This window comes from Alexandromys fortis, unplaced genomic scaffold (assembly GCF_014885135.2).
Source record: "Alexandromys fortis isolate MF-2015 unplaced genomic scaffold, M_Fortis_MF-2015_v1.1 scaffold_162, whole genome shotgun sequence".
NCBI classification, from domain to species: domain Eukaryota; kingdom Metazoa; phylum Chordata; class Mammalia; order Rodentia; family Cricetidae; genus Alexandromys; species Alexandromys fortis.
The window spans coordinates 718,087-741,123 of NW_026068033.1; the positions used below are offsets into that span (position 1 = coordinate 718,087).

At 43.7% G+C, this 23,037-nt stretch overlaps 3 protein-coding genes across 7 annotated transcripts in view; 2 read left to right on the forward strand and 1 right to left on the reverse strand.

Annotated features, from left to right (window-relative positions):
• Window positions 1-5,937: 5,937 nt before the first annotated feature.
• On the forward strand, window positions 5,938-8,327 carry LOC126515285 (proteasome subunit alpha type-4-like). The gene has a single exon (XM_050164838.1). It carries the CDS (start codon window positions 6,284-6,286, stop codon window positions 7,067-7,069), a length of 786 nt encoding a protein of 261 aa, XP_050020795.1. The 5' UTR covers window positions 5,938-6,283; the 3' UTR covers window positions 7,070-8,327.
• A 152-nt stretch (window positions 8,328-8,479) lies between these two features.
• On the forward strand, window positions 8,480-14,180 carry Sod1 (superoxide dismutase 1). Its single transcript, XM_050164839.1, has 5 exons — window positions 8,480-8,660; window positions 10,586-10,682; window positions 12,237-12,306; window positions 12,935-13,052; window positions 13,979-14,180. The coding sequence occupies exons 1-5, from the start codon at window positions 8,589-8,591 to the stop codon at window positions 14,084-14,086; spliced, it is 465 nt and encodes a 154-aa protein (XP_050020796.1). The 5' UTR covers window positions 8,480-8,588; the 3' UTR covers window positions 14,087-14,180.
• Window positions 14,181-16,247: 2,067 nt separating this feature from the next.
• The window catches only part of Scaf4 (SR-related CTD associated factor 4), a 58,017-nt gene continuing 51,227 nt past the window's right edge, over window positions 16,248-23,037 (reverse strand). For all 5 annotated transcript variants that reach the window (XM_050164834.1, XM_050164837.1, XM_050164835.1 and 2 more), the window contains exon 20: window positions 16,248-17,542. In XM_050164834.1, coding sequence (XP_050020791.1) covers window positions 16,590-17,542 — 953 coding nt within the window. In that variant the 3' untranslated portion in view covers window positions 16,248-16,589. The remainder of the gene's footprint in view (window positions 17,543-23,037) is intronic.

Below are 23,037 nucleotides of genomic sequence, written 5' to 3' on the forward strand. Positions count from 1 at the left end.
ATCCCCCTTCACTGAGTATATTTGTTCCTTGGCATTAAAAGATAACATCTTTGTCCATTCCATCTGTGGAGTTTTACTTAGTTCTGATACTGTCCTACATTCACAGAAAAGAAGATTCTTCCTCAGGGGCTGGAGCAAAGGTCCTGATGGCAACCCCTCTGTGCTTTGTGATCTGCAGAGCTACACCAAACCTACAAGTGACTGAGAATGCCGGTATAAAAGGGGGATGTTTTGGGTCGCAGAAGAAAAGTACTTCAGGGAAAAAGAAAGATGAACTGTTTGTGAAAGGAAAGAGGAAAAACTGGAACCGCAAGTCCGAACTTCTAGTCTTCTTTGTTTTCACCTCTTACTCACGGAGGTCAGCAAATGCAGTTCTCAGGGTGAGCTAAATTCTGCTGCGTCATGCCAGGTGCAGGCCTGTAATCCCAGCCATTCTGCAGGCCAAGGAGAAGCAGCGCAAAAGAAGATCTGCTTGGGCGATAGAGAGAGTTCAGGGCTAGAGCAGGCAAGTCAGTAAGAAGTGAAAATAGACTTGAGGATGTCTCAGAGGAAGCAGGTGCCTAGTGGGTGCCTGGCCCTGGGCCAGTACCACAAAAACCAAAGCTCCATAAAGTTGTGGTAGAGAAGAGGAATCGTACCTCTCCATCATTCCCGAGGAAACCAGAGTCTGCGGATGGTCCACCCCCATCCTGATAGACTCTAGCCCCTCTCCAGCATGCAACAGTGCAAGAGCCCCAAACTACTTTAGGATCCTGTCAGTTTCCTGGGGATGACGGCTCTCAGTGGAAGCAGCTTGGAGTAGGAGCCATCATTTCAAACCTCTATGTCGGAATCCCACACTGCCTCCCAGCTCCAGTCAGAATTACTGGATTCTGACAAGATTAAGAGTCAGGAATATCTCAAAGCCAGAGGACCCTGGAATACCAAAGCTGGAAGAAACTGACCGGCATAAGAATGCATGAAACATTTAGACGGAATATGCCCAGCAGATGTCTTATGTCAAATTTACACTCTCATCCTGCCTTAACAAATATATTTTATAAACTCCAAAGGGCAAGTTCAAATCTGGAATTCTTGGACTTTTGAGTTCTGTGTAGGAAAGGGGCAGGTACAGCTGCCTGCCTGCCCTTGGCATTTCCTCTTCCCCTACCCCTGGCTCCTTATCTCACGGAGAGAGAGAAAGCTATAGCTAGCTCAGCTGTGTACCTTCAGTGACAGTCTCTTTAGGCCCTGGAAAAATACAGGGCAATTTGAGTAGGGACTGCCAAGATCATGAGCATTCAGCTAGTGTCTCAGGACAGGAGTTCTCAGCCTGGTAGAGTCCACGTCTCTCTCGTATGTACGTGGAAGGACCTGGGTCTAACCTCTAGACACCCTGCTCTGATAAGGAAGAGCTGAATGTCTGGGGACACTTCTGTTTGTCACAGCTTGTGAGCAAGGGTGTTTCTTGTACTCAGTGAGAAGAGGCCAGGGATGTTACTAAGCATACAACATACAGGACTGCTACCATAATTTATGTAGATAAAATGTCAACAGTGTGAAGGTTATAGAACACAAATACTATTAAATATCTAGCCACTAAAATTCTGTACTCCTGTTTTAGGAGGAGAGGTGAGGCTCTAGGTGAGGGTACCTTCTTGGCTTCACCTGAGAGATGCTGCCTGAGGAAAAGTGCAGTTCTCTCTCCACCTCTGCTGGGGACCCCTTTGTGCAGGTCCTGGGGAGGGAGGTCAACTCCTCTAATCATGTGGAATGGGAAGCCCTTGTCTGACTTCCCAGGAGCCAAACGAGACCACTTCAGCCTCACTGAGTGTTTCAAAAGTGGTGATCATTGTTCCAGGGAGGCCCTTTGTACCCATGGCCTGCTTTCTCGGCAAGTTTACAATGAACTGAAACCCAACTCTGACTTCCTGGAACCCAAAGGAAGTCTGGCTTTGGGCAAAGGCCCTTTGGCTGGGATTTGTGTTTATGTAACTCTCCAGTATACACGCAAGTTATCTGGAGAACGCCAATAACAATCGAAACCACAGACATGTATACCATCCTTTTATCTTACACAGACTCCTTAAACAACGGTTTCCATAAAGTTTTAAGCATGACCATTAAGGGCAGGATGTGAGTTGAAGGATGACAAAGCAGGGAGTGCCTCAAGAGAGAATGTGAGCTGTGAGTCTCTCACATCAGGGCCGGCTGGAAACTAAATAATGCTCACATAGATCACCCGTGGGTCAAGGAAGAAATAGAGGAAGAAATTAAAGACTTCCTAAAATGCAATGAAAATGACCACACAACATACCCAAATTTATGGGACACAATGAAAGCAGTGTTAAAAGGAAAGTTCACAACACTAAATGCCTACATAAAGAAGCTGGAAAAATCCCACACTAGTGAGTTAACGGAACACCTGGAAACTAGAACAAAAAGAAACAATCCCACCCAGGAGGAGTAGATGGCAGGAAATAATCAAATTGAGAGCTGAAATCAACAAAATAGAAACAAACAAACAAAAACAATACCAAGAATCAATGAGACAAAGAGCTGGTTCTTCGAGAAAATCAACAAATTAGAGAAACCTTTATCCAAACTAACCAAAAGGCAGAGAGAGAATATGCAAATTAACAAAATCAGAAATGAAAAGGAGGATATAAGACAGACAAGGAGGAAATACAGAAAATCAGCAAAGGCCTATACTCCACATAATTGGAAAACTTGAAGGAAATGAGCAATTTTCTGGATTAATATCACTTACCAAAATTAAATCAACAGCAGATAAGCAAATTAAGTAGACATACAACAGTGAAAGAATAGAAATAGAATAGTCATCAAAAGTCTCCCAACCAAAATATGCCCAGAACCAGATGGTTTCAGCTCAGAATCCCGCTAGATTTTCAAAGAACTGATACCAATACTCCTCAAATTGTTCCACACAATAGAAACAGAAGGAACATTGCCAAATTATTTTTACTATGAAAGAATTACAGACCAATCTCACTGATGAACATTGATGCAAAAGTACTCAGTAAAGTACTGGCAAACCAAATTCAAGAACACATCAGAAAAATCATCTACCACGACTTAGTAGGCTTTATCCCAGTGATGCTGGGATGGTTCAACATATGAACACCTGTCAACGTAATCCACCATATAAACAAACTAAAAAATAAAAACCACATGATCATCTCATTAGATGCTGAAAAAGCCTTTGGCAAAATACAACAACCCTTCATGATAAAGGTCTTGGAAAGAGCAGAAATACAAGGAACATACATAAACATAATAAAGGCAATATACAGCAAGCTAACATCAAACTAAATGAAGAGAAACTCAAAGCAATCCCACTGAAATCAGGAACAAGACAAGGTTGCCTACTCTCTCCATATCTATTCAATATAGTATTTGAGGTCCTAGCTAGAGCAATAAGACACGAAAAGGAGATCAAGGGGATACAAATCAACAAAGAAGAAGTCAAACTCTCACTATTTGCTGATGATACGATAGTTTACATAAGTGACCCCAAAACTCTATCAAGGAACTTCTACAACTCATGAACATCTCCAGTAATGTAGCAGGATACAAGATTAACTCAAAAAAATTAGTAGCCCTCCTTTATACAGATGAATGCGTTGAGAAAGAAATCAGAGAAACATCACCTTTCACAATAGCCACAAATAGCATAAAATATCTCGGAGTAACTCTAACCAAACAAGTGGAAGACCTGTGTGACAAGAACTTTAAATCTTACCAAAAGCAATGTACAGATTCAATGCAATGCCCACCAAAATCCCAGCAAAATTCTTCACATACTTCGAAAGAACAACATTCAACTTCATATGGAAAAGCAAAAAACCCAGGATAGCCCAAACAATCCTGTACAATAAAGGAACTTCTGAAGGCATCACAATTCCTGACTTCAAACTCTACTACAGGGCTACAAGCAGTATGTGTGTGTGCATGTGTATGTATTTGTGGAGTAAGGTAGGGGGAAGAGGAAGGTTGAAATTCTGTAACGATCCTTAGTTCCATCCTCTATCTTGTCCACTCTGTCCTGGAAAGCTGAAATTCACGCAGGCCTGGATACAGAAGGGGGAAATGGCTACCACTGTGTGCCTCTCAGCTCCTAGAATACTTGCAGGTAAACAAACATTTCGGGCAGGTTTGACAATTATTCATCAGAGAAGCCAAGGGACTTCCAGATACTCAAATACTCGATGTCTGGAGAGTCTTCCTGCCAGAGCACATTGCAATGACAACTGCCAGACAAGAGCCCTGTTTCTTGTACAAAACATGTGGTGTAGCTCATTCATCTATGTGAACATTCCTCAGACCACCAAACTTCAGAAAAGCCTGGGAGGAGCTAAACAAAGTAAATAAGGAAGGCCTGGAACTCACGTGAAGCCGCTTACAAACAGGATACACTACAGTATGGTTATTCTTGGAGAGTTGAAAGAGGGTAGGGGACCCATGAAAAAAGAACAAGCTTCTATAGTAGAAAGGGAACAAAAGCTCAGAATGATAGAGAACTCTTAGAATTAAGGCTCTCCTTCTGGAGGCATCACAATCCCTGACTTCAAACTCTACTACAGAGCTACAGCACTGAAAACAGCCTGGCATAAAAACAGACAGGAGGACCAATGGAACCGAATAGAAGACCCAGATATCAAACCACATGCCTACAAACACCTGATTTTTGACAAAGAAGCCAAAAATATAAAATGGAAAAAAGAAAGCATATTCAACAACTGGTGCTGGCATAACTGGATATCAACATGTAGAAGAATGAAAATAGATCCATATCTATCACCATGCACAAAACCCAAGTCCAAATGGATCAGACCTCAACATAAAGCCAACCACATTGAACCTCAAAGAAGAGAAAGTGGGAAGTACACTTGAACGCATTGGCACAGGGAACTACTTCCTAAATATAACCCCAGCAGCACAGACACTGAGACACAATTAATAAATGGGACCTCCTGAAACTAAAAAGCTTCTGTAAAGCAAAGGACACGGTCAACAAGACAAAACGACAGCCTACAGAATGGGAAAAGATCTTCACCAACCCCACATCAGACAGAGGTCTGATCTCTAAAATATACAAAGAACTCCAGAAATTGGTCATCAAAAGGGTAAATAATCCAAGATGGGTAAAGACCTAAACAGAGAACTCTCAACAGAGGAATCTAAAATGGCTAAAGCACACTTAAGGAAATGTTCAACATCATTAGTCATCAGAGAAATACAAATCAAAACAACTCTGAGATTCCATCTTACACCTGTAAGAATGGCAAAACCAAAAACACTGATGACAACTTATGCTGGAGAGGTTGTGGGGTAAAGGGAACACTCCTCCATTGCTGGTGGGAGTAGAAACTGGTACAGCCCCTTTGGATATCAGTATGGCGATTTCTCAGAAAATTTTGGAAACAACTTACCTCTAGACTCAGCAATACCACAAAATACCAAAGAATGGACAATCATACCACAAGGACATGTGCTCAACTATGTTCATAGCAGCATTGTTTGTCATAGCCAGAACCTGGAAACAACCTAAATGCCCCTTGACCAAAGAATGGATAAGGAAAATGTGGTACATTTACACAAAGGAGTACTACACAGCAGAAAAAAATAACAGCTTGAATTTTGCAGGAAAATGGATGGAGCTAGAAAACATTATTTTGAGTGAGGTAACCCAGACACAGAAAGACAAATATGTATTCACTCATAAGTGGCTTTTAGGCATAAAGTAAAGAAAAACCAGCCTATAATTCATAATCCTAGAGAATGAATGAGGACCCTAAGAGAGACATACATGGATCTAATCTACATGGGAAGTAGAAAAAGACAAGATCTCCCAAGTAAATTGGGAGCGTGGGGAATCATGGGAGAGGGCAGAAAGGGAGGAGGGAGGAAGGGGCAGAGAAAAAGATATAGCGCAATAAAAACAAAAAAGATTTAAGGCAAAAAAAAAAAAAAAAAGAATTTCATCTCTTCTTGAGGCCCCTTCTTAGCTACAGTGACTTCTCTAGGTCTTTCTAGATAGTTCAGAAGTAGTTGCACCCTTTGCTCAGTCCATAGAACTTAGAAATCTTTCCCTTGACAGACTGTGTTTCACCTGTTGTATGGAGGTATCGAAAATGACTTCAGGACAGTTCTGCGCACGCTCGGGAGCCATATTCGCCGCGGATGCTTGGCCATCCGGGTTGGTTCTTCTCCAGCTGAGTAAAGCGGCGCCGATCTGCACCCCTCACTGTCTTCCTCCGGAGTTACATAAAGTTCAGCAGCCATGTCTCGAAGATATGACTCCAGGACCACAATATTTTCTCCAGAAGGTCGGTTGTACCAGGTGGAGTATGCCATGGAAGCTATCGGGCACGCTGGCACCTGTTTGGGGATCTTAGCCAATGATGGAGTCCTGCTTGCCGCAGAGCGGCGCAACATCCACAAGCTTCTGGACGAAGTCTTTTTTTCTGAAAAAATCTACAAACTTAATGAGGACATGGCTTGCAGTGTGGCAGGCATCACATCTGATGCTAACGTCCTGACTAATGAACTAAGGCTCATTGCCCAAAGGTATTTATTACAGTACCAGGAGCCAATTCCGTGTGAGCAGTTGGTTACAGCACTGTGTGATATCAAACAGGCTTATACACAGTTTGGAGGAAAGCGTCCCTTTGGTGTTTCTCTGCTGTACATTGGCTGGGATAAACACTATGGCTTTCAGCTCTATCAGAGTGACCCAAGTGGAAATTACGGGGGATGGAAAGCCACGTGTATCGGGAACAACAGTGCGGCAGCCGTGTCAATATTGAAACAAGACTACAAAGAAGGAGAGATGACTCTGAAGTCGGCACTTGCTCTCGCTATCAAGGTGCTAAATAAGACCATGGATGTTAGTAAACTGTCAGCTGAGAAAGTGAAGATCGCCACACTAACAAGAGAGAATGGAAAGACTGTGATCAGAGTCCTCAAGCAGAAGGAAGTAGAACAGTTGATCAAAAAACACAAGGAGGAAGAAGCTAAAGCTGAGCGAGAGAAGAAAGAAAAAGAACAGAAAGAAAAGGATAAATAAACAAAATCACGGATTTTATAACTACTTAGAGGCACCAATTCAGTTAGGCGTGGTCCTGGCCTTCTACCCTGGAAAGGTTTTTTGTTATTTTTTTCTTCTTTAACTTGCCCATCGGGGAAATAGGACATTACATACTGAATTGGGTCCTTGTCGTATCTGTCCAGTTGGATCTTTATTGTAATGATGGACATCTTTATAGACATCTTAATCTTAACACATAATTTTTTGGAATAAAATTTAGAATGCTTGGTTATGGTGAAGGAATTTCTCTGTAGCAATAATTGTTGAAGATACCGCAGTTGGCCAGAGAGATAGCTCAGCAATTAAGAGTGCACACACTACTCTTGCAGAGGACCTAAATTCAATTCACTGCACCCATATAGGTGGGTCACAGCCACAACTTCATCTGCTGGGGGATGCAATGCCCCTGGCGTCTGCACTTATGCATAGCCTACCCACATGCAGATACACATGATTAAAAATGAGTAAACAAAAGAAAAAAAAAAAGAAAGAAAATGACTTCATCAGGCCTCCTGTCCTCCAGTCATGGCTTAAGCCACTAAAGCACTATTCCTGAGAGTCACTCGGTTGCCATTCTGGTGTCTTAAGTAGAGACCTATCAAACAGGGAAGAAAAGAATATATAGAACTTAACTGCGAATGGTAGGGCAGACAAGCAATTCTAGTTATTCCGATATTGAGGCAGCAGGATCTCAAATTCAAGTTCACTCCCTATCTCAAAAATAAAAAAGACTCTGGGTGGTGCCTCTGGGTGGCTGAGGCAGGCGGAACTCTGTGAGTTCGAGGCCAGCCTGGTCTACAGTGTGAGTTCCAGGACAGTCAGGGATGCACAGTGAGACCTTGCCTTAAAATAAAAAAGATGGCTGAGTGGTAGAGCAATTGTGTACCACGTGGGAGGTCGTCAGTCGTCCAATCCCCAGCACCAGGAAAAGAAACAAAATCAAAAAGAAGCAACGGGCTATGTGCGGCGGGCTTGGAAAGCTGAGGGAAAGGGTAGGGGCTTTACAAATTTAACCTCATGGGGAGAAAACTGCTAACACACCGAGCGCCTGGGCGCACCCCAGCCTTCAAAGCGCCACTGCGGCGCGCTCCCCGAAGTCGCTCACACGCGGCATTTCTAGGCGGGGGTGCTTCTGACCTCCTGGCGTTCTGGGTTTCCGCGGGGACAACGCGACCGTCCGCGTGAGGAGGCGACAATAGCGTCTTTGGCGCCTCCCCCCCCCTGGAACTTTCTCGGCCGCCGCGCTCTAGAAGCCAGCTCTTCCCTCGGCCCCGCCCCCAGCGTGCCCCGCGGCCCCGGAGCGCCACTTTGGGTGGGCGGAGCCCGCGGGTGACGATTGGTTCCGTGCCAGGGTGGGCGTGGCCAGACCCGGGCGTATAAAAGATCGGCGACGGCCGGGCCTCGGTTTGCGCCGGCCTTTCCAGCCGCGTCTTCCTCTGTCCTCCGGCTTTCCTGCCCTCTCCGGGTCCCGAGGCCGCCGCGCTTCTCCTAGCGAAGCATGGCGATGAAGGCCGTGTGCGTGCTGAAGGGCGACGGCCCTGTGAAGGGCACCATCCACTTCGAGCAGAAGGCAAGGCCCGGGAGCGCGGGGCCGGGGGAACGGGGCGCGGGGCGCAGGCCGCACACCTGGGACGCAGGGAGCCGTCCACGCCCCCGCCGCGGCCTGCGCCCCGCTAGGTGCTGAGTCACCGCGGCCTCGGGCAGGGGCTGGGCCCGGGGGAAGAGGGAGGGAGGAGGCCGGGGTGTCGCGGGGCCTCCCGGGCGGGTCCCTTTCCGCGCCCCGGAGCGCTCGGGCCCGCCCGACAGAGCCCTCTTGGCGTCCGTTATTTCTCTGGGGCTGCTGCTTTTCCGGTGTCCCTGTCCACGGGCTCAGGGCTCTGCGGCCACCGGCTGAATGGGTTTTTCAGATACTCGATCGTGGTGGTGAGGACTCGGAGTAACGCAGCAGCAGGCGTTTCTGGCAGTTATAAACAACGTCCCTGGCTGTTGCCTGCTAGGTCAGGGTCGGGCCGAAGGGTGGAAGAAAGATGGCCTTGGACTGTCGTTCAGGCTTTTTTGCTCTCAAAGCTCCAGAAAGACGCCCGACTGGGTGTTTTTAGGGCAGCGAATGTCTGAGGGACATTTTTGAAGAAAAGTATGGAGAGATATTTTCGAAAACTACTGTAATACTGCAGAAACACATGCGTCACAGGGCCGGTGTTTGTGGTAAGATTGTGTCCAGAGCCTCGGGGAGGTTGCCATCTGCAGGAGGAGTTTGTTAGACTTGGCTTAATCCCGAGAGAATATTTGATAAATGGAGTGTGGTTGTGCGCTCTAGAACGTTGTACATAAACGTCAGAAGCCGGACTCTAGTGAATGCAAGTGTCTCCCTTATGCGCGGGAGAACTGATAACGTGAAATTTAGTTCTTCACCTGGCTCGGTGTCAGCACTTCCTTTGACATTTTAATGCATTTTGCTCTTTTGATGTGTAAGGTTTTTTTTGTTGTTGTTGTTTTTGTTTTTGCCTTTTTTTCTCCTCCACATGTAGTCCACCGCTCTGAGAAAGCTAAGTACCAGCTAGGGGTCCACCTGATTCCAGGTTCCTGTCTTCTTCCTCCTTCCCAGAGGAGCTGCATAGTCCTGGTGCCCTTTGTACCCGAAAAAGACCCTTGGATAGTTACACATTCCAGCTTGGCACTTGTAATAATTTGGCTATCAACGCTGTTTGATTTCACCTGTTGCCAGCTTTACTAAAATCAAAATTGCCGTCCCTTATTTTGTTGAAAAAGTTGGCGATTTAAAAACAAGATAAAAAGAAAGATATCAGCATGTGTGTTTTAGGAATGCCGTGGCTTCTTGCATTTTCTCCTTGTTACAGTCTCTCTGGAGTTATACTAGTTTGAATTTTGAACATAACATTACAGCTCAGTTAACCATCACAAGCCCTGCCTGGATGAGGAGGATGGGGGGTGATACTCCCTTGGTTTCTCTACTCCAGTGTTGTTGCTGTCTTTTCTTTTTGTTAAGTGGGATGTTCTCTAGGTTTGAATACCTAATAAGATTTTTTTAAAAAAAGTAGCTCTGGTTAGACCCAGATGGACGCGATAAACACCTGAGTGCTCAGTGAAAAACAAGGTCCTGGTGTAGCCAGTGTGGGTTTCTGTGAGAGTCAAGTCCAGAGTCTCACAAGTCAGTGCAGTGCCCAGCTACTCCCTAGGCCTGACATTTAGTAGCGCCCTTAGTTTTGTTCTTCTGCTAGGTGCTTTTTAAATGTGCATTCCAGGAGACTGCCGACCTGGTGTCACAGCAAGCGCTGAGATTGCTAGGGAGAGGGGCCTGGAGCTAAGCTGCTGGAGTGGATGCACCCAGGCATAGTGTTGTCTAGTTTGGTTTGGGGGTACTCTTGTGCCTTTACTGTGAAGGGCAAAGGTGTAACCAGCAATTCCCTTTTTTCAGAGGCATTTGCATTCAAACTTGATGCCCTAATTTCTTTCTTGCTTTCTTTTTAAATAAAGGCAAGTGGTGAACCAGTTTTGGTGTCAGGACAAATTACAGGATTGACTGAAGGCCAACATGGGTTCCACGTTCATCAGTTTGGAGATAATACACAAGGTTGGTCTTATGCTGGCTAGTGACCATCTGTACCTGGCTGACCAGGAAAACAAATGGGACTTAGTCAAAACTCAATTGCTAACGATTAAAAGAGAGTAAACTTCCTTTTCTTTCTCTCTCCCTCTCCCTCCCCCCCTCCCTCCCTCCCTCCCCGCCTCCCTCCCCCCCCCTCTTTCTTCAAGATTTAAGTTAAAATAACACTTAAGTCAACCTTGAGGAAGTAATGTTTGATTCCTTAAGTGTGAGAAGGTGAAGGAGTTGATGTTTTTTGATTGTGATAATGGCTTGAGTTCAAAGCACAGAAACAAACAAGAAAATCAAGCTCCCGCTTATTTTGGGTAATTCTTTAAGGTGTTTGGAGCTGGGGGTTGAGTGGGTTTTAGACACAGTGTTTGGCATGAGAGGCGTGGTGAGACAGAAGCGATGAGAGCTGAGATGGACATTGATGCTTAGAATGAGGTGTATTTTCTCAAGTCAGTAAAAAGAGATGGGTTAAATTAAATTTAGTAATTTTTTTTTGCCATATTGGAAGAATAATTTGAATTTTGTTCACATAGTTGTAAGAACCACCTCACTCATGTTGCTAGAGCTTTTTCCTTCTCTCCCTTCACCTCTCCCTCCCTGCTTCCTTCCCTTCTTCACATAGCCCAGGGTGGCCTGGAACTTGTACCACCCTCCTTTAGTCTTGTGTGCTGGATATGGCATGCATCAGAAGAACTTGTGTGTAACGTGACATAATTTGTTCCACAGTTACTTATGATCGTGTTTTATCCATTTTGATACTTACTAAAATTCCCCCAAGTTGCCTTTCCTTAGCTTTGATAGCTCTGATTTGCTAAACTCCTTTCTGAATGCTGCCCTGTACTTGTTCTCTGGGTCTGGGTGGAAGTCATAAACAATGGAAAGCCTGCATGAAAGGACTTCCTGCATTGTCATCAGTGTTCCTTGTGAATGGCATCCCTTGGACCGAGTGTACCTGTTGTTACTGGTTACACCCCTTGAGCTGTGTAGGGCAGCAGCCTTGGCCCTTGGGCATAGGGTTTTATTTAGAAATCTGCCTGCCCCAACCAAGTAAATGCCAGATAGGTGAGCTGCTGGGTGGCACATGGTCTTTAAAGACAAATGCTTTTATCATAAAGGTATGCCACCTTCTTAAAAAGCCAAGATCTTTAGATGTGGGACTTTAACTTCAGAAGAGCCATGAAGATGACATCTGTTCCACTTAAAAGGAAGGTGTAAGAGCCAGCATGGTGCGACACTCTTGTTCCTAGCACTTGGAAGGCTGAGGCAGGAGGATCATAGGCTGCAGATATCCTGGGCTGTAATAGTGAGGCCCTGTCTCAAAACTCAAAACCAAAAGGGGATGGGGAGGAAGAAGGTAGCTTGAGAATGTGTGTGAGCCTATACAGCCCTGCTGTTTATACCAGAGTTGCTTCCTGCTGCTATCACCAGCACACCAGGCCAATGTTTTCTGTGTTGGGAATGGTGAAAATGCCTATATTGTTACATACAGGCGTTTGCTTCATAATCTAACTGCTGGTTTCTGGTGGATAGGCTGTACCAGTGCAGGACCTCATTTTAATCCTCACTCCAAGAAACATGGTGGACCAGCGGATCAAGAGAGGTGAGCAGCATGCTCCATGGTACGGTGGTGGAGAGCCCACCTGTGAGACAGCCGAGTGGTCTCCCTACCTCTGCTTTTGTATTTATTTGCACTCATCCAGTTTCCCCAAGTGCTGGAAGGGGTGGGTAAAAGTCTTGACAAATGGGGACTCTGAATATGACTTAGTTTTGCAGCATTTATTGAAGATGAACTGGTACAGAAAACAGTACTGCCAGCCCCACTAGTAAAGTCATTGTGTAACAGGACACTAATGCAGAAGCTAGTTGAGACTCCATTTATATGTGAAACCTCTCAGGAAAGCCCTAATTTAAAGGACTGGAGGCCTGGGAGGGAGCAAAGCTTTGCTAAAGTATTCTAACTCAGGAGGTGAGTTCATCCTTTGCTGCAATCCCTGAAATGAGAAGTATGGCCCAAATCATGACTTCCCAGAGCATACTTTTAAACTTGATCTCTGTGTTTAGGGTGTCCTAGCTAGATGCTTTATAATTTGTTTCCAGACTGCTGTCAATCTGGAAAAGTGGTCATGTTGGTTATGTATTGTGTACTTCTTAGTCCATTGACGTTTGACTCTGCTGATGTGAAAGAAATGGGCGCAGTGCTTATCCACCTGATGCTCTTTTCATGTTAGACATGTGGGAGACCTGGGCAATGTGACTGCTGGAAAGGATGGTGTGGCCAATGTGTCCATTGAAGATCGTGTGATCTCACTCTCGGGAGACCATTCCGTCATTGGCCGAACAATGGTGGTAAGTTTTCGTATTAAGAACATGTGTAGGATTTCTTCTAACATGGATATATACCTTTCCATTACTTCATGATGGTCAGACTTGTTTCTAAAGAATCACATAAGTTGTTAAGAGTTCAGAATAGGAAAAAGTTTTTATTGGATATGATAGTGAAAAGTTAATTTGCCTAGGTCCATTAACACTGTTCTGCTGAGATGTAGTAAGTAGAAAGCAGGTCACATTTGATCAGACTGGGTCTAAGTTGAAGAAACAGCCAGATTTTCTTGCCATGATTGCCCCCTTACAGTTAAACATTTCGTTGAGTGTAAAATCTGCGATGGATGTCAATATTCAAGTCTGTAGGTTATCATCACTTGGTTACCATATGGGAGCCGTCTTCCCAAGTTAGCCTCGGGAGCTGAATCTGGTTCATGCAGAACAAGCAGTAAAGGCTCTTGCCCACCTCAGGCAGCTACCTTTTCAGTAGGCACTTCCTTTCAGTTGACCCTTTATCCTTAGAATTTTCTTCAGCCCTATTGGTGAAGCAGAACAGTCATTTATAAATGTTCGAAAAATAAGATTTAAAGTTTTGTTGCTAAATAAATATATTTAGAATTGCTTCTTATTTGTAGGCCTGTAGTTCATTGATATGAGATTCTGATAGCAAGAAATTTTGGGGTTATGTATGTGTGAGGATAAATACCACATGGCCTGGTACAGTCACTTGAGTCTTCAGTGTTTCATTTAGAAACAGTAACATACACTAGCAAGGAAAAACCTAGTTGTTTGCTCTTAACTACTAGTATAAATATTAGCTCAGTTTACTATAGATTTGAACATTTTGTAATGTCAGTGACCATTTTAAGTCTTTGTGGTATTGCCAGAAAGAAGTGCTAAATAATTACTTGATTGCCCAAACTAAATATTCCTAATTATTCTTTTCAAAGGTCCACGAGAAAGAAGATGACTTGGGCAAAGGTGGAAATGATGAAAGTACAAAGACTGGAAATGCCGGAAGCCGTTTGGCCTGTGGTGTGATTGGGATTGCCCAGTAAACATTCCCTGTGTGGCTGAGTCTCAAACTCATCTGCTGTCCTGCTAAACTGTAGAAAAAACCCAGAACATTAAACTGTAATATTAAAAGTGTAACTGTGTGACTCTTCTTTGATTGCTTAACTTGTAATGAGAACTGATTGATGATGCTCGGGAGATGTGTATAGTTCTATAACTCACTGAACTAAAGCCGGTTTCCTGTGTCTCTGTTTTCTGGACTTAGTTACACATAGGTATGAAACTCAAATTAATTCTCATTTAAACCTGTGAGTAAACAACAAAGTGATACTTATTTTGAGCCTATTAATGTACACAAATATAAATTTGCAGCTCGTGCTTTACATATATTAAGCATCAAGAAAAGTAAGTGATGCTAACTTTCATAGTACTCCATTTTGAAAGTGTTTTGTATGATACTGTCAAAATGTATGGCTGGCCTTGACTGTGGTAGCCCAAACCAAACTTGGTCTTAGAAAATATGTTGCCCTTCATTAGTAGCTTCAGAGAAATTACCGAAAGCTCTTCATTTAGATTCAAAATAGCTATTTTAAAATAAAAATTTAGAGATTATAATTTAAGAAAAAGCACCTGAATAATTTGCATTGAACTTGTAAAAGGCAATTACCTACTTTTCAGGCAAAGCTGGTGTCATGCTTTGGTGCTCTGGAAAAATCACAGCAGCACTGGGGGAGGCAGAGGAAACCAAATTGGAGGTTCTGCCTAAATCCTGACTTAACTACAGGAAAAACTAACCTAACTGGCTTGTGGCTATCTGAAATAGTTCATTCAACTGAAATACTTTTGACAAATCAGGTGTAAGCCATAATCCTACTCATTCACAATCACATACTTGGTACAAATTTTGGTGTTTCCAAGTTTGAAAACTGGAATGTGTTCCTAAGTGGCTATGCTGAAGTTTGAGGAAACTGTCACAGATTTCTTAATAAGTGCTGAGTGGGGTGACTCAAATGCAGAGAGTAAGCATCTGGTGTAGTCACAAGAGCTCTTCTGCTTAGTGGGTCATTTCTCAGTACTTTTAGTTGGAAATGCAAGCCTGTTCTTGAAATTTGGGCACTGGATAATTGGATATATTTTTTCAGAAGTATTCTAGAGCAAAAACTTAAAAATCTAAGTAGGGTCAGCATAAAATTAAACCCAGGACAGCTGCATTATCATAAAGACCTTGCATTTAAAATTCAAGTGAGATCATACAAAAAGGAACTCCTCGGCACTCTACAGCTAAGCCCATTTAGGACCTTGCAGTTTTAAAATCATTTACCTATTTTTAGGGTATGTACGAAAGGAACCACCACTTGGGTCCCAGGGATGAAGCTGCCATCAAGGGTGGCAGAAAATGTCTTTACTGGCTGAGTCATTGTACTTGTCCTTAATGTAGGCTTAGGAAAAAGTCGTTCAGACTGTAAATCAGTGGTTCTCAACCTGTGGGTCAGAACCCCCTTGGGGGGATTCCACATCTGATATTTACAATTCAAAACAGTAACAAAACTACAGTTATGAGGTAGCAAAAAAAAATGTTATGGTTGGGGTCACCAAAACATAAGGGGTCACAGCATTAGGAAGGTTGAGAACTGTGATACCTAACTAACATTAAGTCCCTGACTTCTACGTCAGCGCTTTCAATACTATTAGAATCTCAGTTTGTAGCAAAAAGTGCAGTGTACTCTTGGGTTGTTGAAGATGAAGGAAACAAAGCTTACAAGAGATGGATGTTACACTATACCTAGTCTATAAAAACGCTTTCTGGTTGCATACATTGTTTTACACCTTAGCAATTTGAACAGAATGATTATAAACACACTCAACTTTCTAAGTTAAGTGAAGCCCAGGCAATCAGGTAATTTGTAGTGTAATGTGTAATGTTGGGAATCCAATTATTTCTCTTAGCAAATCTTTACAAATTAATTTTGGCAACATTACCCACAAAACCAACGGGAAAAAAGAACACAGGTTTCTTAGTTTAACGTTAAGATCACTAATTTTTACCTTATAATCAAATTATGATCAAAATATTAAAATAGAATTCATGTAAGTATCCTTTTCCCCAAAAAGTCTAGACTCCAATACATTATCAACAGCTCAAACTTTGATGGTTTCATCCTTTTCCACCTTAATGCAGTGTATGAAGAATAGCACACATTAAAGTTTGTTACGAAAATAGAGTTTATTAAAAACATCCCTATTGTTTGAGGAGCTTTCACCGTTACCTTGTCTTAAATTAAAAAAAAAAATAGAGAGCACTTCTAATTAGGATTTGTAAACTTTTAAAAGTCAAAACTTTTAAAAAGTTACAGCAAAAAAGGGTAATATATTTTCAGTATTTTTTGTTATTTTGTGGCTATTTTTAAATAGAAGGGAAGCAATCAAATTGCTTACAGTCCCCATCAACTACTGTGGGGTGATGTAGCAGGAGCAAATATTATACAGCATCTGTACACCTCAGCTCTACACCCAAGTGTCACTGTCCCATTCTGTCATATCCAGTCTCTAGCGAGGAGCCTCTGCTGCTGAGCCAGAATCCTTCTCGGGTTCAAGGGATGAGGTAGCCTCAGCAGGTGACTCTTCAGGTTTTACCACTGTGGCCATGGCCTCCCCCTTATCAAGTTCTGAAACAGTGTCTACGTTTCCCCCTTGGCTAAGGGGAGGTTCACTGGCTTTGCTACCACCTGCCCTGTCTGTGAGCTCATGCTTCTCTTTCCGATTCTCTTCCTTCTCTCTACGAGACTCTCTGTCTCTAGAATCCCTGTCTCGGTCCCGATGCCCACTAGAGCGCCTATTTCTCTCTTCCAAGTCTCTGTGTCTGTCCCGGTCAGGGCTCCTTCTTCCCCACTCTCTCCTTTCACGGTTACTATTATCTCTATCATCATTACGGTTGCCATAACGTTCCCGGTCATTTTCCACCCTACTTCCAAAAGATCTTCTTCCAAACCTTTCTTGGTCTCTACCTGAATTAAACTGCTGCCTGTTATCATTTCTAAACTGCTGTGGCTGCTGCTGAGCTGGTGCTGGCTGCTGTGACGGTGGTGGCTGCTGTGGCTGTGACTGTTGTGGTGGCTGGGGCTGCGGCTGCTGCGACTGCTGCTGCTGTTGGGGCTGCGGCTGTTGCTGCCTTCCATCTCTATCTTCTGGTCCTCCCGGGCCTGGGCCTGGGCCCCCAAGCCCTGGCATTCCACCAGGCCTAACAAAAGGACCATGTGGTGGAAAGGGCCCTTTCATTCCATGAGGTGGGGGCACAGCAAAGCCCCCTGGTCCTGGAGGCGGACCTCTGTGCATCATGTGCGGTGGCATGGGGCGAGGTGGCATCATAGGAAACCGCTGCAAGTGAGGTGGAGGCATCCCTGGGGGGCGCTGAAGTGGGATCATGCCGGGTCTGGCACCAAGAAGACCAGAAGATGGTGCCTGGAGCCCAATTACAGGACCAGGTGCAACTCCTTGAGTGCCTGAAAGATAACACAAACAAAAATGTAACTGTCTATTTTAGCTGTCTCCTGTGTAAAGAAAAACACGATTTAGTCCTGAATTGGTTTCGCTCTGAATTCATGCTGAACTAACCTCACATTAGTGATAAGCAAGGTCAGCAATGGTAGACTCACTGTTTGGGCACCCAATTCAGGCAGAGGACAAGAAATGCTGAATGAGGAAATTGTAGTATTGCAGTTCTTGTCGGTCTTCTCTCAGAAGTTGTGACATCTAACAGTCCCGAGTCTCAACGAGATAAAAGTCTATATTCACTGCCAGCATGTCAAGACAGTGAGATGTGTTCTCTCAAAGGGTACAACCTGATCCCATGTCTTAATGTGCCCACTCTGTTAGACTACGCTGTGTAGTTACCATGCAGTATCCACCATCATTCTAGGACCTATGATAAAGATCCATATGCACATAAAGCTTATTTTTCATTTTTTTTCTGGGCCCTGCTGAAAGTGTCATCTACTAGGTCAACACGAGGGCTGGAATTGATCCTTGGCCATATACCCTCTACTCTTCTCCCAAAGGCAGCAAGACTGACGATGCTGATGCTGGTTAGTCACTAGCTCGCTGCCTGTTTCTGGTCTGTAGGGGAGCCTGCTCATCCTGGCCCTGTAATTATGTAAGTTCAACCCAGCATTTACAGGAGGAGGGAAAAACAAGGATTTCTTTCGGTCCTGATAAACAGGTATCACGTCTATTTCTTTTCAAATACAAAGAGCTGTTAGAAAAGGCTCCAGATAGTAAGAGGTAGCAGTCACTCATCTGCCCATGTACCAAAGTCTGAGGAAGATTGGGATTATGACCATCAGCTGACGGTGGTCGTAAGTGCCTTTATGACAGAGATACACCGTTAATTTCAGGTGTGTAACTTGAGTCAGTATTGTAGAAAACTAGCAAGCCCTGCAAGGGCCTCTGTTTCCTGTATGCACCAGTACTACCAAGGAACCAAACCTCCTACTTCAGCTGTGACCCATGTACGAACCCACTCAATGCATGAACACCAGCTTACACTATTTTAACTTAGCCACATATTTACATAACAACAAAGTCCTCTGGCACACAAACACGATCTACTCAGGAGTTGCCTTTTGTTTATTTTTTGTTTTTTGAAGACAGGGTTTTTTACTATGTGACCCTGGCTGTCCTGGAACTTGCTGCTCTGTAGACCAGGTTGACCTCAAACTCAAGAGATCTGTCTATCTCTGCCTCCCCAGTGCTGGAATTAAAGATGGTGGATCACCACGCTTGGAGTTACTTTTGACATGTACCTGTCACGTAAAGTATGACAGAGCTCAGTGCCTGCTGAGGTAACTGCAGATACTATCACTTGACACATTTTGTTTAGTGACTAAACAAATAGGACTAAGCACAACATTTCCATTTTGTTGTTGTTTTTGTGGCATCTTCCCGTGCTCATCTAGAGGCTCACGGGGACAATCTCAAAATGCTCTAAGTACTCAGACAAGTCTGAGAAATCAAAGTTAGACCGCATGCTGGGCAACGGTGACTCCTTAAACACCAAGCAGACAGTGGATGGAAGATGTAAGGCCAACTCCCTAGCACAGAGGATAAAATGAGTCTTTATTAAATGTAAGTGACTGTCCCTAGGACCACTTGTAAGTCTTTAATAGGGTGGATTTGAATAAACTGGGCCAATCTGCAGTAATCATGTATTTAAACCTCCCATAAAGTACACTTAAAAAGGACACAAATCTCCTTTCTACACATGGATCTTTCTATTTGGTATTTGTTCTAAATAGGAAACAACCAAATCCTTTTCTTTCAGCTGGGAAGATGTGTCAGAAAGGCTGTCCTCACAGGGTACAGGGAAGAAGTAACATTTATAGATCACATACACCACTGGCCCTCAGATACTGGGTAAACTCAGCTCCCTACCCCTTTAACTGCAGCTCCTTTTGCTGTTTTTGCAAAACAGTAAAACTGTACTGCTTCTGTAATAAAGGATATAATTAAAATGTATATGGTGAATCTTTTAGTAGGCACAAAGGTAATGTTAACTTTTGCTAGGGAATCTAGGCTGGCATTACACACCAGTGCAATACAGATTCGTAAAGTAAAAAAGATATGCTGGCCATAATTATGTTTAATTAGGTTTATCTAGAATAGGTAGTTATAAATTAAAAAACTAATAAACCAAAACTTTACTATTAACTCAATTGAGGATTAAAAAGTAACCTTCCTTTCAATTGCTACAGATGGCACAGAGAGGGTTGGGCTAACCAACAATGTGGACCTGAACAGGAATCACAGAAGAGGCCTGGGTTGAGTCTGAAGGACAGGTAGAAAAAAATACAAAACCAGTATGGGTAGGAGAGAGTGTTATAGAGGGAAGGGGGTTGGGAGCTTTCACAACAGCTCAGTACTCCCGTGAGGCAGAGGATGCACTGCAGCAGGACGACCTCAGATGCAAAGGAAGGAGACCCTATCCATAGACAAGGCTTATGAAGCTGCCTGGGTCAGCCAAGGCAGTGTAGGGGCCTTGAATGCCATAATAAAGAATCTGGTCTTTGCCTAGTTAATGGAGGAAACCAAAGAGGGATCATGAGCAGAGGATGATCCCGTTGGTTTTGAAAACTTTCTGGTAAGTGGTATACAAAAAGCAAAGAGGGCCAGACTATTAGGTTCTTACCCCCCCAAGAAGGACAAAAGACAGGAACTAGGGTAGGAGGCAGACTGAGGGCAGCTAGTGGGCAGGACTGAGTTCTGGAATTAAGAAACACCGATATCTGCATGAATAAAGGTGTCAATGCAAGATGAAGAATGCAGAAAGAACAATTTTAGGAGATCAATAAGAAATGTCCTATTTGAACAGACTACCTTGCTGGATGTGTAGGCAGCAAGTCATGTATCACATAGGCGTTGCCTGGAGGCTGCTCGTTTGTTTTCCAGCCGCCCAGACCCTAATAGGTAGATTAGTATGAGCTTACTCATACTAATACATAGGGCTCAGCAGGCAGAGCAGAGTCACAGCATTAATACTGGCCAATATTAAACAAAAAGCTCAGACCTGGGGAGCTAACACATCACACTCACAAATTCCTAGTAAACAAAGCTTGGGAGCAGGTTGGAAATAAAACATTGAAATGCCTGCCTGTAATCCCAGAACTCAGACTGTGGAGGCATAAGGATGCTGGGCTCCAGACTAGGCAGGGTTCTATAGCAATGTGGGGTAACATGGTGTTGGTGGGACAACAAACACAATTATACCGAAGTCTGTTTAACTTAAAACACACCAGCAAACTGACCAATTTCCTAATGATCCCCAAAATGGCTGCTTCACAATTAAATTACAGAGACAGCACCACCATGGTGACTAAGGGACAGATGTCAGGAGGTTGTCCTCAACACCTGATGTGTAAAGGATACATATAAACACACACACAAGGGCTTTCAGCTGAGTCCCACAGAGGGCATGAAACATAAATGGATCTTTAAAGAACAGACGGACCTCCTATGTGCAGAGGTGAGGACCAGAAGCGCCAAGTGTACATGGCCTAGAATCTGTCCCTCATCTCTACCTGGCTAACCTGGCCTTCTATTCCATTGCGACCACTGCCTCACCTCTAGCAGGTAATGGAGGCTTCGTCACTAACAACTATCACTCAAGCCAAATCCCAACCACCCTGCCCAGGATCCTGAGACTTCCTCAATTATCTCCTTCCTATTAGTCCTCGATTCTCTCCCATCATAGATTCCTAGAAAATTCTCAACACTGGTATTTTTTAAAAATTTGTGACACTGGAGACTGATCATAGGACCTCATACAGCTACGCCTTCACCCCCAATACTAATTTAAATTTGGGCCTAAGCATGGAAGTCAAGTCTTTCCCATCCCAAGCCCAAGCAAACTGACTCAAGAAATTAAACTCGTAAATACAGAACACATTTTTCTCTCATCAGCAACTCTCCATCTTCCCAGTCAATTCACAGTCCCATATCTAGGGCATCTGTTTCATAGGTTAATGCTTCACTTAGTCTACCAGCTATAGCTGGTTTGCTTTGTGGTTAACTTTTCCACATTCTAAATGTGCTCATATAAAAACCTCAAGCCAATGGTCTTTGCACATTCAGAATACTTTCATTATCCTTAGAAGAAAGCCTGCTCTATGAATCACCTTCCCCTCCCCCAGTCCACCCAGCTAGTTTTTTATTCTGTGAATTTGTCTATTAACCAGCATTTTCAAAAGAAAAAAGAAAATCATACAATGTCATACAATACGTAGTCCTTTGTGAGTGGCTCCTTCCACTTGGCATTTTTCCAAGGCTCATCCAATTTCTGTAGCACGAACGAGTACTTAATACCAAATATTCTTCCATTGTATGAACATACCATTTTGTTTTATTGTACTTTTTTTTGCAAAACCACCTTCTGTTACTTTCCCACCTGACCCTGAAGCCTCCAAAGCCTACTTGCCCCCTGTCAGTTTTATGCCTTTCTGTGCAACATCAAAGCCCCTTGCTCCGCTCCATGCTGGCCCCGCTCTCACCTCTCTAAGCTGCCCTACACTACCCTTGGCTTCTCTCAGACTAGCTTCTCCAAAACCACCCACTATTTAGGAATGAAAATGAAGAACCTCACTCTCTTTCTCTGCCATCTTTCAGCATTCACCTACCATTTGCCCCTATAAAGCAACTCTCCCCAAGGTTTTAAGAAAAAAATCACGTCTATATATATTTCTTCACCCCCATTCTCTCCTGTCCCTACATCAGGATTACAAATCCTTCATTTCAGTGAACTTTTCTCAAGTCACTAAGAGTCTTAGTTTTGTTAAGGCCTGCTGCCAAGACTCAGCACTTAGTTTTGAGACAGCTTCTTGTTACATGCTCCGGGCTGGCTTCCAATTTTGGATTCTTCTGCTTCTCCTACTTGCTGGGTTTGTGGATTACAGCCATGAACCACCATACCAAGACTTTTTTTTTTTTTTTGAGCCAACAGTGATGACCCTTGGGAGCTTATCTTTTCACCCTTTGCCCTTGCATGGCCTCCAGATTACTTCTTCGTGTTCTAGTCCACTGGCTATACCTTCTCTACCCTTCGCTGGATAAAACAGTACATGAGTGGCTAAATGCCAGGCTCCCAATGCAGCAAGGTTACCATGACTTTAATTCCATCATCTGTTGCCATGAGACCCTGGGAGCTTTTTCCTCCCTTTGCTTCTCCAGCAACTCATTAATGTGCACCAACTGTTTAGAGATCCTGCCAAGTACGGTCTATGTCCTTTAGCGCCAACATCTTAGCCTCAACTGTGAAATGTTTAAGGATTCTAGGGTTATGTCCATATACCAACTGTTTCTGAAACTCACAGGCCTCTGTGACATTAAATATTATCCTTATCTAATGGTGTGTGAGTGTTCCCCTTTATAATTTATCCAGTGTACTTGGCACTTGCACCTGGACAAAATTAAAAGAGCATGTAAATATGACCCTCACACTCCAAAATAG